This window comes from Neolamprologus multifasciatus, chromosome 23, assembly GCF_963576455.1.
Source record: "Neolamprologus multifasciatus chromosome 23, fNeoMul1.2, whole genome shotgun sequence".
Classification (NCBI taxonomy): Eukaryota; Metazoa; Chordata; class Actinopteri; order Cichliformes; family Cichlidae; genus Neolamprologus; species Neolamprologus multifasciatus.
Window position 1 is genome coordinate 26,318,841 of NC_140460.1, and position 15,885 is coordinate 26,334,725.

The 15,885-nt window shown below is 41.4% G+C and overlaps 1 protein-coding gene across 2 annotated transcripts in view; it reads left to right on the forward strand.

Annotated features, from left to right (window-relative positions):
• Nucleotides 1-15,885, forward strand: part of LOC146491686 (activin receptor type-2A) — a 76,922-nt gene that overhangs the window by 30,520 nt on the left and 30,517 nt on the right. For both annotated transcript variants that reach the window (XM_085150508.1, XM_085150509.1), the window contains exons 2-4: nucleotides 843-1,050; nucleotides 3,288-3,421; nucleotides 12,030-12,184. In XM_085150508.1, the coding sequence (XP_085006634.1) occupies nucleotides 843-1,050; nucleotides 3,288-3,421; nucleotides 12,030-12,184 (497 nt within the window). The remainder of the gene's footprint in view (nucleotides 1-842; nucleotides 1,051-3,287; nucleotides 3,422-12,029; nucleotides 12,185-15,885) is intronic.

Below are 15,885 nucleotides of genomic sequence, written 5' to 3' on the forward strand. Positions count from 1 at the left end.
CAGAAACTCTTTCAGTTTCATTTCATGGCTTAAAAACTGAATTTAGAGGACTAAGAGTCAAAATTTCTTTATTTCACTTTGTAGCAGCACAAACCAAATAATGTGGGAAGTAATCTTTGTTTCCTGTGTGTCTGGGCTGTTTAGCTTGCAGCGCCAGGAAGCAGGCAAACAGCGGCTGACTATCCTCAGACTTGTCAGCAGTCTAAACTGGACTAAGTCTCTGACAGGTGATGAGAGGCAGCGGCAGCAATGCTAAACTGACAAGCTGTCATGCAGTTATTTCCCTGGATATCAGTTTGCTGCCTGCAGGCTTCATCTGCAAGAAATCGGAGTCCCTTTTATTTTGGCGGGGAGAGAAGTCGATCGTCCCTGCTCTGCTTTTGTTTGTGGACAGGAACTTTTGTTTTTTTGTTCCTCCAGTAACTGCCTTTTTTATTTTTATTTTTTTTAAAGCTTTTATTTTTCATTGGTGTATTGATTCTGAGGCATTCTGGGAGTCCACATAGAAAAGTACCAGAGAAGTGAATTTTTATTATTGAGAAATGTTTTATGACTTCACTTCATTTTATATGTGGAGGCTGTAAAGAAATGTCCTTCCACCAGTTATTGATACACAGCTAAATTATCTTCTTTGTCGGTGACAAGGAAGGAGAGCAACTCTTACACCTCGCAGCCACAGCGGTTGTAAATTTCCTCATTCAAAAGCTTCTTTCATGAGTGTTTGAGACTTCACCTGACAACATGTTTGATAGAGTAATTTATCTTCCCCTGCAAGAGTCAACAATGCTCCCCTTCAAATTAAAATGAAAGAAATTAAAGAATAACCTCTTTGTCCTCACCAGGCGCCATCCTGGGACGCTCAGAGACGCAGGAGTGCGCCTACTACAACTCCAGCTGGGAGAAGGAGCGGACTAACCGCAGCGGCATCGAACCCTGCTACGGCGAGAAAGACAAGAGGCGGCACTGTTTCGCCACATGGAAAAATGTCTCCGGGACCGTGGAGATTGTCAAGCAGGGATGCTGGTTAGATGATGTCAACTGCTACGACAGGTAAGCAGGAAACATTTACGGGGGGTAAAAAAGCATTTTAAAGATATGCTGAACAAATACATGAGTTTTACTGCTTTGGTGTGGTCAGCTGTGTGTTAAACTGCCATTTATTGTGGCTGGACGTGGCTTTAGTTGAAAGGTTGAACATCAAACAACCAATCAGCCTTCAATCATCATCCAACCTGCCAATTATTCTCTCTCCCTATCCACCCACCAACCAATCGACAACACTACCTACCTAACTACCCAACCAGCTAGCCACCCAATCATTGACTCTATCAGTCAAACAAATTACCCTCCTACCAGGCAATCGACCAGACCCCCTACCCACCAACCCACTCTGCATACCAACCAATTATTCCAATAGTTACCTGCCCACTGCCACCCTGGCTTCCTACCTATCAACTAACCACCACATGTAATTACCACTACACCTGTCTATCCGCCCACTTACCTTCTTACATTGCTACCTATCTATCTTTTCAACCATCACACCTGCCTACCCACCGAATCAACCTATCTATGACACTTGTGTATCCACCTGCCTCCCTCCTTTTGTTTCCTTATTATTTTGGTTATTATTTTAATATTCATTGCTCTTAACTCCAGCTTCCGGTTTGCCTGCCTAATATCTGTCTAACATGAGAAATTAAAGAGGGGGAAAAAAGCAAAATTTTGGGGTTGTTTTATCTGATAAAATTGAAGTAGGTCACATGACTTTGGTTTAATATTGAGAAAAAAACAACAATCTAACTTCCCATTTTGGTTTCAGATAACAGTCTGGCTGAAGTAACAGTCCTCTAGGTTTCCAGTGCAAAAAGGAAACAATTTTATTTATTTTTTTAATATTATAATTTTTCTTTGATTACCACATGCATAACATATTACTGGGAAAGCGGAGTGTGTCTTAGTAGGTACTGTGAACTAAATGACCTGCTATAGTCATAGTATAAGCACACAGCAAGAATCATTGATGGGTATGTAGGGCAAATTAGGATTATTTTGAACTGTGAATCATGCATAGCTACTCTAATAAGGTCCAAGAATAAAAATATGGATGTTAGCAGAATAGTCCCACTTTAAGATTTACATTGTTCAAACAGTGCAGTGGTTTCCTGATAACCTTCCCTCGCCTGTCTAAAATTTAAATAAAATACAGGACACTGTATAAAAAACACTGAGTATATACAATAAAGTGGCTTTATAAATAGCAAGCAGAAAAGCTCATGAAGTCCAGTTAAAGTAAATAAACTGTAGTTTGATTACATTTCTGTGTATTTACATTTGGGTTTTCGCATCCAGTAGACTCCCTTTAACCTTAAAAAAACATAAGAAATCTCAGCTGATGATTTTAAGGGAACTTTCTGCTGTCACTAGAAGGTTGCATGGTATAAAATAGTAGTTAAATACCCATCAGTAAGTAACAGAATACGGGAAATATCAAACTTTAACCAGACATGCGTGCGCTCTAAGAGGGCGAGCTTTTAATCGTGGCAGGGGTTGTTGCTGAGAAGCTGCCCATTAATTTCGGCACTGCCTCTGAATCAGGACAAAAGCAGCAGCCTCAACTCTAAATACATTTAAAATCACCTTGAGCATAATTTGTGTCCCTGTGTGAGATTCCACATCCAAATGGCTGCATTTTAATTACCACGCGCGAGGGAGCCTGAACCACAGCGTGAATTATGCGTCCACATCCAGGACGGTAAACAGATGATGATGATAATAAGAGATTATTATAGTTTGTCCCAGAGTAAAGCATCACCCTGGCCGCGGATACCGGTTTGAGCCAGTTCTGTTTTCCTTTTTGATTCCCGAACGATAAAGTTGTTGTCGGATGTGTAGCCCGCACAGTTCGGGGTACCTCTGCTCAGACGGCGCCGCCTCACCTCCCTGGAGAGTCCAGAGCAAATCGAGGGCGGCTGCCACTTCCTTTGGCTTTTATCTGATGGCTGCGTGAGTGTGAGAAGAGAGAGCGAGCGCGATTGTCGGCGTCCATGTGTGCGTCTGTTCGCATGTGTAGGAGTTATTTTATAAATGTTTTGTTTCATGTGCTCTGTTGCAGCAGCGAGGGAATGGAAAGCAGTGTTTGTTTGTTGTGTGTGTTTTCCTTTTTTCTTTTTTTTTTCACGTAAGGTCTCCTGGAGTGAGTGCATGTTCAAAATAGCTCCCATGTCCTTTTGCAGTGCATGGAGAGGATTGAGTGTTTCTGATTTCCACCTCTGTGTCCTCTGCAGTAACGAGTGTGTGGAGAGGAAGGAGAGTCCCGATGTTTTCTTCTGCTGCTGTGAAGGCAACATGTGCAACGAGAGGTTCCTGTACGCCCCTGAAGCACCCCCGCAGAGCGACCCGCACCATTCGACCGCCTACAGTATGTACAGTCCAGCACGCTCACTGAAAATGACAACTTCTCAGCGGGCGCAAACGCTTTCTTTTAGTCAGAGCTGCAGTTTGTTTGCTAGGCTTGAGCTTAATGCTTTAATATATGTTTAATGAGTTCCTGGAAAGTTGTAAGTTCATGCTATATGCTATTAATCTTTTCTGAGCTACAGGCACTCGAACTGCACAAGGGTTGGTCCATATTTGACACTGAGCATCAGCCAGAGCTCTTTTCAATGCTTGTTGCTTTTACTCACTTCACTGAACTTTAGAGGGGAGCATCCAGTTGCTGTGTTTAGTGCATTGTCGTCATCTGCTGGTGTACACTCAGATCTTGCTTTGATCCTGAGATTTTTTTTTTTAGGTTTATGAAAAACGTATTCAGGACTTGATCCCTGCAATAGGTCCAAACTATTATATACAACATGCGCAGGGCTCGCAAAATTTCAAAATCCCTGGTAGCCCTTCGGGCAGGCACTCTTCAGTTTTTGGTAGCCCAAAATAAATTTAAGTAGTCCGAATAAAAAAAGAAGAGGACAATTTTTTGATTGATGTTTTGTTTCCTTTACAATATTATACTTTAATGTATAATATTGTAAAGGAAACAAAACATCAATCTAAAAATATTTAAAACACAAATTATAACAACAAATTACAATCATCAACTCAAATATTTGGTTCTAATTGAACAGAAATTTCTATGAACTTGCAATAACTGTGTAGAACATGAATCAGTGTTCAGTAAGAGGCAAGTGGAACCAAGATCTAGGACATTTGAAGTTTGCAAATACTGCTAAATCTTGCCAATGGTAGTTCACTCTTTGCAACATAGTACGCTGTTCTAAACAGATTTTTCAGGACTTCTTGTTATGCTTGGTTTATTTTTAGTATGTTTTTTGCAATTGGTGTTTGTTCTGGGAAAGATACTGCAGACTGAACAATAATGCATTTCTTGCATTTCTCATGGGTTCTGATGGGGTCTTTCTTAAAATGACTGGTCCCAGTAACAAAGGCGCTTGTCGACTCAGAAATTCAGGGAAACTCACAACACACCCGGCAGAACATTATGTTATTTAGCTCGTCATATTCCAGCCACATAAATTCTTTTGTCCATGAAACCAAAAAAGCTGCGCTTTCCTTTTGCCTCATAGTCTGATTTGTCATAACTTTTTCGTTTTGTGGTAAGCTTTTCTTTGGCTGCCCCTTCTTCACCTTGACCTGTCTTGTTTGGCTCTGCACAACTAAATACCTGCGTAAATCCTGCTGCTTTTACACACATACTTACATAACAATCAGCAATTCTCTGCGCAATCAACCTCTATCACATGTTTAAGCTTGCTGCAGGAGATTTCACTTGTCATGTTTGATAGTAAGCTAACGATTAATAAGACGATGTCAGAGGAATTGGTGCGCAATTAATCGGTGACTTACCAATCAGTGCTGTCGCTCTCTATACACAGTTAAAGCGATCGCAAAGTGAAAGCAAAAAACAAGCACAAATTCAAAGGCGATTTCAATATGTCACATATTGACAGTGGCTCACCGATGCTGATGACATAATTACCCAGCTACATTTCAGAAAGAATGCAAAAGCATTGACATATCTTTCCTTCCTCTGACAGCCCGACGCGCAGGGCTGAGATGGATTTTGGTAGCCCGACTGGAAAACCCGCTAGCCCTGATGCGGACATCAATACTTCTCATTACTAGTAATGATGTCTTAATATCCATTATCCATATTGCGCTTGAGATGCCTCTTTGGTTCATCAGTCAGGTGCTCTCTGGTAAAGCGCCACTTGACTTTGCTTTTTTGCTTTGAGTGTAGTGATGTGAACACTAAAACACTAAAACAACATAAATAGGGGATGTTCAGTGTTTCTCACACTGTGGGACCAGGAGGAAAATATGGAGTAAAATTAAGTGGAATGGTAGAAATTGGCTGGGTCTTTTTGGAGTGAAAAATCATATTAAGAATTTTAACTGTCATTTCAATTAAATTCGACTTGGAACTTTTTTTAAAATGTCACTGAATGCGAGGCAGTCACACAGGCGTAGAGATCAGACTGTGACTCCCTGGCAACCTCTGGTCACTGAGGTAAAATGTGTATTCCTCCACCAGTTGCCGAGTGGTTGCTGGAGTTTGTTGGTAATCATTACCATGAAATCGATAGTTTTAGTGAATCATCCTCTTTGCAATCTTTTGCTTCCTTTGGCTAATAGCAGATCGCTATGATCGCCTATAGTTTGCATGAAAGATCTCCAATTTGTCTCCAACTTCTTGCTGAGCAATAATGAAACTTCAAAATAAAAAAGTGCAATGGAAACAGCACACATAAAAGTTGTGCCTTACTACTTATTGTTTCAAATGGTGCAACTTTTACTTTGAGGTCAGAAGATCCCAGCTTCACCACCACTCTGCAAGCAGTTGGCGAGTGTTTGCAGACAAGTCGCCATCTTCTGTGCAAACAACAGGTGACCACCTGCTGCAATCGCAAGGTGGTTAGTGGAGCAGCACCAAGACCAAGTAAAATTGTGTCTGAAAGATGCTGCATAAATAAACTTGGAGAAAAAACAAGGGACCAAATGGCGACAAGCAGACTCCAGCAAACAACTCACCAACTTGTCAGGCAATCTCTAGCAAATGGTTGTTACTGGGGATCATTGACTGGTCTCATAGTCGAGCACAAACATACGAGCGTACTGAGTAATTTGTTATTTTTTTAGCAACCTGTGGTGGTGGTCGCCAGCTGATCTCTACGCCTGAGTCAGTGGGGCATTGGAAACACTCAGGCCAACCAAAACCTTAAAATAGCCCTGTTAGTGTGTTTCTCCATTCTTTATGTATAATATTTGACTATATTAGAAATGTCTTTTGCCCCAGAAGGAAGTTTGGCTAGAGAATGAACCTGGTATCAAAATGTAGATAAGAAAAGGAGTCCTTTCATATACTGTAACTTGTTTTGAGCAGCCACCTGTCTCCCATGGTGATATTTGACCCTTTGAAGTTCACCCAAAATATACTTTTTGAAGTTTTCTCCAGTGAAAAATCAGAAAACAGATCAAACATCCAGGATACCAGACCTTTTTTCCGTTCTCTCCATGTCACAGATATTATATCAGTGCAGTTTTGCTATCAAAGCTGTGAATATATTCCGTTATATCAACTAATCAGCTAATCTCTGATAGAATACCCCTAAGTGTTTCGAGGGCCTATGAATTTATAAGTAGTCATACTATTGAGGTAAAATATTTCGTGAAAAAGATTAAAGTTATAATACACACATATTAACTGATTGTGAGGTGCTCACGGCTTGGTTTGATTGGTTTTATATTAAAATCCCAACTTATCAACTTCGTACCTCAGTACTTGTTTGGGAGGTTATTTCTAAAGTTATTCCTATCAACTTTGTTTCTATAGAATGGCTCATAAATAAAAAATATACCTTAAGCAAACAATAAGAAGCACATACAAGTTATTTCTACCGTCTGAGGACATCCGGGCTTTTATTTTGAAAGCCTGACCTTGCACAAAGGGTGTGATGTAAGAAATTATGGAGGGCTACCATCAACTGAGCTTCCTTCCAGGTGTTCAGGGCTGGAATGATGATTAAAAAGTGAATACAGGTTTGAGGGAGGCATGTCTGGGCTTTGTGTGGTGCTCACCTGCACTAAATGAAGCATCAGGAAAAATATTTAAGTGAATATGTGAATCATTTATTTGTAATGAAGTGGAAATATTGCAAAAGATTTCACATCAGTATGTATTCATGGTTCTGAATATCCACTGAGCTTAGTAACTGATATATTATAGAACAATATAAGATCAATGCATCCCTAAGAACATGATTCAGACTCCTTTTTTAGCCCATTTCAATGCAATGGAATTTATTTTAAGAAACAAAAATGTTAAAAAACAATGTGTTTATCTCCTTGAATAGGAATGGAAATGAGACCTTAAACTAGCTTACATGTAAAGTCCAGACAGCCTCATAATGTGGGTTAAATGGTGAATGTAAATGCAGCAATGCTGATGATATCAGCGTTAAGTGTAGTGGCTCTGCACGGTAATGAATGTGGAAAAAAAAATTGAGCGAAGCATGAGATCAAGTAGGATATGAAGACTGACCACAGCTGGGCCAGATCTGCTGACCTTTTAACTCGGCTTTAGTCTGCTTTCATTTGCTGCTGCCACTGCCCCTGCAAGCTACTTGGCAAACCCACCTCTGCCCATCTCCACCTTTCATGCTGTATTCGGCTAAAATCATTCCAAATCTGTCAAGTATCCTGTGAGGGAGTCGCGCTGCCGATCTTAGTGAAACTATGCACCAATTGCCATTTTCTTCTCGATAATGACACTCTGAATTAACTGAACATCGGGGCTGCTACGATTCGTTGCCATAATCGATGAAACGGATAATAAAAATTTGTCGATACAGAATGTTTATTGACAACACGTCGTATTCTAAAACCACATAAGTGTGTTTTATCACCAAAATAAAATTCAAACAGCCCTCCTCCCCACCTCTGCTGCTGCACTTATATTTCCATCAGGTATGCTAAAGCACAGGCCGAACTACCTGCAGCATGTGTCCAAAAGTGTCCTCAGACGTCACCAAGCCCCGGGCAGACAACCCACTCATTTTTATTTCACAGGAAAAACATCTTTCTTTCTTCTTCATGTTTTTTTTTTTGTAAACTTCCATCGGGTTCTCCGCCTACTGATACCAGCCTGACCCTCACCTTTAAGGCCAGCAGCCTTGTGAGTAATAAAGCTCATCCTTTGGGGTCAAGGCCGGGTCACAACTAAATCCAAATAATCTATTAGTAGAGAGGCTGGCAGACAAAACAGCTACAGATGGAAATCAGAACAGAAATTTGTACGTTTTCCTGTCATTCTTGGCCATTTTGTCAACAAACATGTTTAACGTGAGTAAATTCAACCCTGCTTCAATAATAAAATGAATGGAAATGATTTGAGACCTCAGACATCTTTTAAACGCAAGAGAAATCTTTAAGACTGCCAGCAAATTAATCAAACTTTATTTGTATAGCATCTTTCATGCAGGTTAGTAAAGTTCACAGTCCTTCACTGTAAAGCAGGAAATTAGACAAAACTGGGGGTTATGTGCTATTATGGGTAATTTAATATAAGTTAAAGAGACAAGCGATCAAAGGAATAAATTAATCAATTAGGAGTACAGTATTTATAAGTGTATAAATAAAATGAATGAAAAGGATGTACTTATCCCTGAATTTGGTATAACATGAGGTTAAAGCACATTCAGGTACCGGTGATTAATGCTTCACCAACCAGTGGTGGTTCTGGTGTCCTTGCGCTCATCAGTTTGCAGCTGAAGTGTCTGGCAGGCCCGTCTGTCTCACCCTTTAAATCTGACTTTGTGAAACCTGCAGACTTCCTGTAGAGGAACAACTTTCCACAACCTCCCGACAAACACCCTCAGGGTCCCACAATGCAGCTGGTGCAGTCCTGTCGGCACCTACCCCCTCCCTCACGCCTTTCTTCACTTCCCTGCTCTCAGAGGGCGGCAGCGGCGGGTCGGCGTCCGAGCGTCGGCGTTTTGACAGCGCTGCCGAATCAGACGGCCGCTTTGTGACGGGAGGACAGGCTGAGCGAGCAGGCGTCACCCTGCGCCTCCTGCAGGGGTCGGGCACAGTTCAGAGCTGTTATTTTTGGCAGGCGGATTACGTTATGTCACGAGATGGATTTGCTAATCCTGCTGTGCGTGCGTGTGTGTGTTTGTGTGCGCTTATGTGCGCCGATATGATCTCTAAGCACGGTGGCTGTAAGCAGGGTTAGAGCTGCATTTAGAGATGGAGGCCCAGCGTGAGGCCAGCTAGGAAGGCTGTGTACTCTTGTCTTTGTTTGGCTGATCCTGGAGCAGTTTCTTCTGAGAGTTTCAGTCACTGTGGGTTCATTTCTCTCTGCAATATAAAGTCCTGCACTCTTGTGGAAAGAGAAAAACCAGAGCTTCAAGGGGAAAGAAGTCAGAAATGTCTTTAGCACAATTAAAAATACTGAAATATAAAATATATATTTAATGTATGTGTATACAACAGAAACTGATGATACCAGTGTAGTACAGGAGAAACCTTCACATGTTAAATCATTAAATGTTTAGAACCTCTATAAATCAGCATTCTTCATGCCGCTCTGCAAATTGACTTCATGGAAATATTTTCTGTGTATGATCAGGAAGACTGCCCCACACTCCTTTCTGTGGCCGTTACCACATTTGTAACCAAGAGGATGTTATTGATGTTTTTGTTGTTGTGGCTGGTTTAGGATCCAATAAGCTTAACGTGACTCTGTGCTTTGTGATAGGTGCTTCAATGGAAGGGAGGTCTATCTGAATTGGAGGATCTGATATTATCACCAATCAGAATAAACGTAATCTTAGGTTAAATACATCATTATGATGATCTCCTGAAGTTCAAACTGAGCATCAGAATGGGGAAGGATGATTTAAGTGACTATGTGCTGTAATGTGGGATATTTTCATGGAACTCTTTGGACCCCTTAGTACCAACAGAGCATCATTTAAACACCACAAACCTACCTGAGTGTTGTTCCTGACCATGTCTATCTCTTTATGTCTACCGTCTACCATCTTCTGATGGGTAATACTCCATGTCACAAAGCTCAGATCATGGCCTTGCGTTGGCCGCGGGATGCGTGGGCCATCCTGCTGCAGTGCAAGCTGGTGGGCAAGGCACAGGAAGTTTGTTCCTCAAGGTTTCTTGAACATGACAATGAGTTCACTGTACTCCAACGGCCTCCACAGTCACCAGATCTCAATCCAGTTGGAGCACATTTAAGATGTGGTGGAACAGCAGATTCTTATCGTCCATGTGCAGTCAACAAATCTGCAGCAACTGTCATGCTGTCACATCAAAATCTCTAAACATTGTTTCCAGCTTCTTGTTAAGTATGTGCCATGAAGAATTGAAACAGCATTGAAGGCAAAATTGGGTCAACCTGCAATAAAAAGCCTCAGGTGAGAGTATAATTGTCATTTTTTATTAGGTGGGAGGCAGGCAACATGATGAGGTCTTTAACATCTCATATGATGCTTTTCAAGCACTGTGAATAGAAGTTAGATGTTATTATCATGAATAAAAAAGGATGCAATGCTTTTATGAGGTGTTTTGGGTGCTTAAATGCTAGAATGAAGAAAACTTCATTGGTAGGTGGTTGCTAAGCAACATGATGATTTTATAATATCTGGTATAGATAAGAACCTTCGGGGGCCTGAGATGTACACGTGTGGCAAGTTTGGTTGCTTAATCCCTGATGGTGTATGAGTTGTGAGAGATTCGGTGTTCTTGCATGTCCACCCTTTGAGGCATATCGAGCACTATCAGTTCCAACAGGTTGCAAATAAGTTGAGCAATTCTGTATTATTTTAACGCTCGGGCACGGTTTATCTTACTGCTAGGAACCTGATGAAGGCCACAAGTCGAGACACGTCAGCGAATCAGTGAAGTTGTTCTTTACACACAAAGTGCTGCTGGTGTTTTAACATATTCAGATCTGTCGTGCTCTCCCTGCACTTTGAAAGTAGGTGAGGTTGTGCCAGAAAGCACCACTTTGTCTCTCCTTTAAGTACTCCGGAAATGCAGCTTGTAGACGGAGCCTCTCGTAATACAGCGTTAACAGAAACCCACTGATTTTGTAGTTGTACAGGGCACCGCACACCTTAAGTTCATCGCACGTTCAATTCAACAATGACAGAACCCTCAGTTTTGCCCTGTTGTCATTTGTCTGTTTTTTTTTATTTTTATTTATTCACGATTGTACTATCCAATTTAAACAACTTAGCAATAGCCAATTTAGCAACACCTATATTCTTTCTATTTATTTCATATGCTGCCGTGAGAGTTTGGTTGAATAAAAATGCACCGTGGCGATCTATTATCATGGCTCCTCACTTCAGCTGAAGTTTGTTTGTCTAGTCGTGCACATTGGTCATTTTTGTAAAACTATTAAAAGAGACGTGTTGAGCAGTGAAGTCTTTCTAATATTTCTGCCTCTGTTACACACTGAAGCCTAATTTAGTTGGCTTTTCCTTACGGGACCCTTGGGTTACGTAAGGAAACCCTTACGTAAGGGTTTCCTAGTTTCGTAGTTTAAATCCCACGGGGCATTTTGAACATCTGATGCTTGTTTTTACAGCTTGAAATATTAAAAACAAAACCCCAAAAGGTACTAATCTAGCGAAAGAAAGCATGTCCTTTGCATTCCACCTGCAGATTTGTGCTTCAGAAGGTTGAGTGTCGATATTTCACAGCTTTCGTTACATAGGCAGTATAAAAGGTGGACATAACCACGGTGATTTCAGACACTGGTTCAATCACGAAGCTTTAAGATGAGCGTTTTCATTATTATCATCTTGGTGTTGAACATACCGGATAATTCTCCTTTCTAATTCTAATTATGACTACGATTTGTAAAAGTTACCTATATCATTTATTCGCTATGACCTGAAAATGGTGATCGAGTCCATGAACTCATAAACAATGTGGTTACAAAGCGAGGGAGCTCAGGCTGACTTATATAATGTCTGTTTCTCCCCTCACAGCCACCTCCAACCCGTTCTCCCAGAAGCCCCAGCTCTTCAGTACCCTGCTTTACTCCCTGGTTCCCATCATAGGCCTGGCCGCTGTCGTCCTCTTCTCCTTCTGGATGTGGAGGCACCACAAACTGGCGTACCCAGCTGCCCTCGTCCCCACACATGTAAGTCCCACCAGAGTCCAGCCCATCACTGCTTTAATCCTGGTTTGTCTCTCTGTCTTCACGTTTGCTCGTCGCTGTCGTCTGATTTCAGAGGTCACCTGTCAGTCACACAGCGTGGCGAGGCTGCGGTGTCCTCTTTCTTCAAAGTTGCTTGCTGATGCAGTTAGTTTCTCTTTCTGTCTGTTCAGCTTCGGTGACCATCAGGTCTGACTTCCATCTGTTAATTGCAAACAAAGGGGAAATGTAAAACCAGTCAGTTCCTGCGTGTCAGAGGATTCGTCCTCTGATACCTGAAAGTTCGGTTAAATTTATTACAAGAGACGTCCGTATGTGCTCTGAGGTTAATATTTATTTCTGACATGACTTCATCAGTTGCTCGCTTTTAAAAAGGTTGTGCATTATTTGAAGTTTGCAGTCAGGCGCAGTGTGCACACTGCCTTCTCTGTTTAACCAACCTTCAGCTTCACCACGGTTCCACTTCCATCAGTGGGCTTCAACAGCCTTGGCCTCTCCTGCCCTGCGCAGCCGAGGGACGGAGCGATGGTCAGCCAGAGCTGACACGCTGTGCTGAGAGTTTACGTCTGGATAATTGCTTTTACAATTTCTTATTTCAGTCCTGTTTAGAAGGATGAGAGGAGCCCTGGTTCTGTCTTTTTCTTTTTCCTGCGGGTCTCTTTTCAGAGCAAACTCATCTCAGACTCGCTTTTAATTCACCACATGAGGAGTCAGGAGATGAGCCGAACTGTATTGTTGAGAGTGTGTCAGACAGGCTTTTAATCACACACAAGTGCGATTAGTCTGATCAAAAAATACCTGTGCCCTTTTTTGGGGGGTTATTTACAATTAGCCCTGTTCCATATCAGATTATCCCTAGTGAAATTGTCACACTGCAATGTCATTGCTATAGCAATGGTTTACGTTACTTAGTGGACAAAACAATGAAATAAGCCCGGGCATGTCTGAGGAAGAGACTGTGTCACCTTGCGAAGATGATTTAATACCTGGAAACGGAGATACTTCGACAAACTCGATCAACACACATTACTGTGCAAAATATGCACAAAAACGAAAACAAAACTATTTTTAATTCACTTCAATTTTATTAATGTAGCGTTAAATGACAACAACAGTCACCTCAGGGTTCTTTATATTGTAAGGTAAAGACCTTAAATAATATGTTTCACCACTTGAGTCTATAAAAGACATCAAGTACACGGTTGGTGATGTGCGAGCCAAATGTAAACAAATAAGTCCACTGAGCAAGTGACAGGAAGCGGAAAATGGGTTGGTGGGAAGTACTGATGCAGTTATCTGATGGAAAGGCAGGGCTTTAAACAACTCCACTTAGCCAACTGATGTGTCCATGTCCACCCCAGCAATAAGTATCAATAGAAGGCGGGGCGTCCTTAAAAATTAACGGGCTAAAATTTACATTTAAATTTAATCACATTAAATGTTAATTAAACACTTAGTTTGGCTAATGTTAGCTGTGCTAGTTGCTAGCGTTAGCGTTTTCTACATCAAAATAAAATAAAACACTAAAATATTTGTTAGCCTGAGAGCTATAAAAGAGGGAAAAAGCTGTTACTGTTATTGTGGATTTTAAAGGCAGTTGAGCCACTACCTCTTGTTATTTGAAACTTCATTTAAGTGTCTTTTTATACCACATTTGCTTATATTTTGGTTTTCGCATTTTCTTTTGCTAAGTACCGCTAAGTGTACTGACACAATGTCCCGCACAGTGATTACTCTGTTAAGCTATACGTGGCCGAAGGACAAAGAGCTGGTGACTTGCGGTCACTTTGAAAGGAGCCCGTGTGCATGAGCGCCCTGGTCATTTTCTTTTGTTACTGTTTCATTTAGCAATTAATGAACTGCTGAGTGCTGACCCTCAGACCATCAGTTATTAATGCGAGCAATTCTGCAGTGTGTGAGGGCGGCGGAGGCACAGTTACCATGGATTACTTTGGTGCCGAAGGAATATGAGCAATTAATAACAATAATAACTAACACGGGTGACAAGCTTACGGCCACATAGTGCTCAGCGAGTCTATGATGCTAGCAGATCATACATGTGTGACAGTTTTTGGGCACTTCCCTTTGGAATTCTTTCCTGAAATGCTTTAAAACCACACAAAGGATGAAAGTAGAGGGAAATATTTACCATGCTGAGCATGAAATGAAATCACACCCAACACCATCTCCAGTAAGAGCCCCAAAAAGATATTTTTAAACAAGATGTCTCCAAATCCGACTCATCTAATCCGCTTCGGGTTTTCTTACAGGCTCCCATGGTTCAGTTTTTGGTTTATTTTTTATTTTTTATCACTTTATTGTCATTCAGAATGTAAACTAATTAGTGGACATGAGAACAAAATTTTGGTGCATTTATTAACCATTCGGACTGTACAATATAAATTAATCTAAAGGTATAAATCTAGCAGTGTTAACAGTAAGGGAAACTGCACAAGATCTTAGGAACTATATTTCACAGCACTAATAGCAGAATAAAAACCAGTCTACATTCACTATTTCAGGCCTGCAGCTGCACTGCCCTAAATAAACAGTCGTGATGTTAGTTGTATAGTCACTGATATGAATGATGAGCGGAGATTTCAGAGGGTTGCAGGAAGTATACCAGGAGTTTTTCCTGAGGATACGTCAACTTAGCTGATTATGTGATCCATGTGTCTTCAGACGTCGTCCCGCTGTTTCCTCCTCCGCTGATATCTGCTTCTGTTTGATGGATGTTTGTTTAATGTTGGCGCCAACCCGGAACAAGTCGGCGAGTGGTGCATTGGTGTGCATGTGGCTGTTCTGGGGCGTGTTTGACAGTCACACATGGATCAATGTTGCTGATACAGGTAGTTGCTCCCAGAGGAACAAACAAAGAGACGGCAATTATCTACAAATAAATGTAGAATTTTTTGGTGTACTGGTTACTCCTGCATGCCTCTAGCTAGCTTCAAATGTCACCATTTAATGTACACCCTAATGAAATACTAAGACGGTAAAGGGATACCTTTTCTTAGTCACCACGTTCATCGTGTTTCCTGATTTAACGCTGTCATAAACCTTTCAGACACCCCTCAAATCCTCACTGTTTTAGGACTGAGAATAAAACCATTTCACCAAATTCCTGATTAATTTAGTTTCTGTGATTCGGAGGCTGTTTCAACCCGACAGCAGCAGCGATGTTCTCGGCTGCTCAGCAGCAGGGGAAAAAGAAAACCCATGCACAGCTTCCACAGTATGGAAGAGAGGAGTCAGGGACCTCTGCATTATTGATGAGGCTTTATATAGGCAAACAAAACTAAGCAGAGAGAGACGCTCGCAGCTCTGCCTCCGAGGGTGGTGGTGGTGGTGTTGGCGGTGGGTGGGAGAATGGGGAGTGTGGGGGTGGGAGTGAAGAGAGACATGCAGTTCTCTTAACTTGGCTATTGTATCTGCATGGTGCTAAAGCACGGCAGGAAGAGGATAAAAAAGACAGCAACACAATGCAATCTGGATACAAATGGTGATGGAAAAACAACACCGCTAAGAAGCTTATGAAGCATCTTACCTGGGAGCAGATAAATGAATAAATAAACAACAGAAAACAAAACAAGATCAGCACTGGGGGAAAAAAAAGAGTGGATCAGATAACAAAAGATGATACAGAGGGTATTAGAAAAATGCAGCACCTATAAGATTTATAAAAT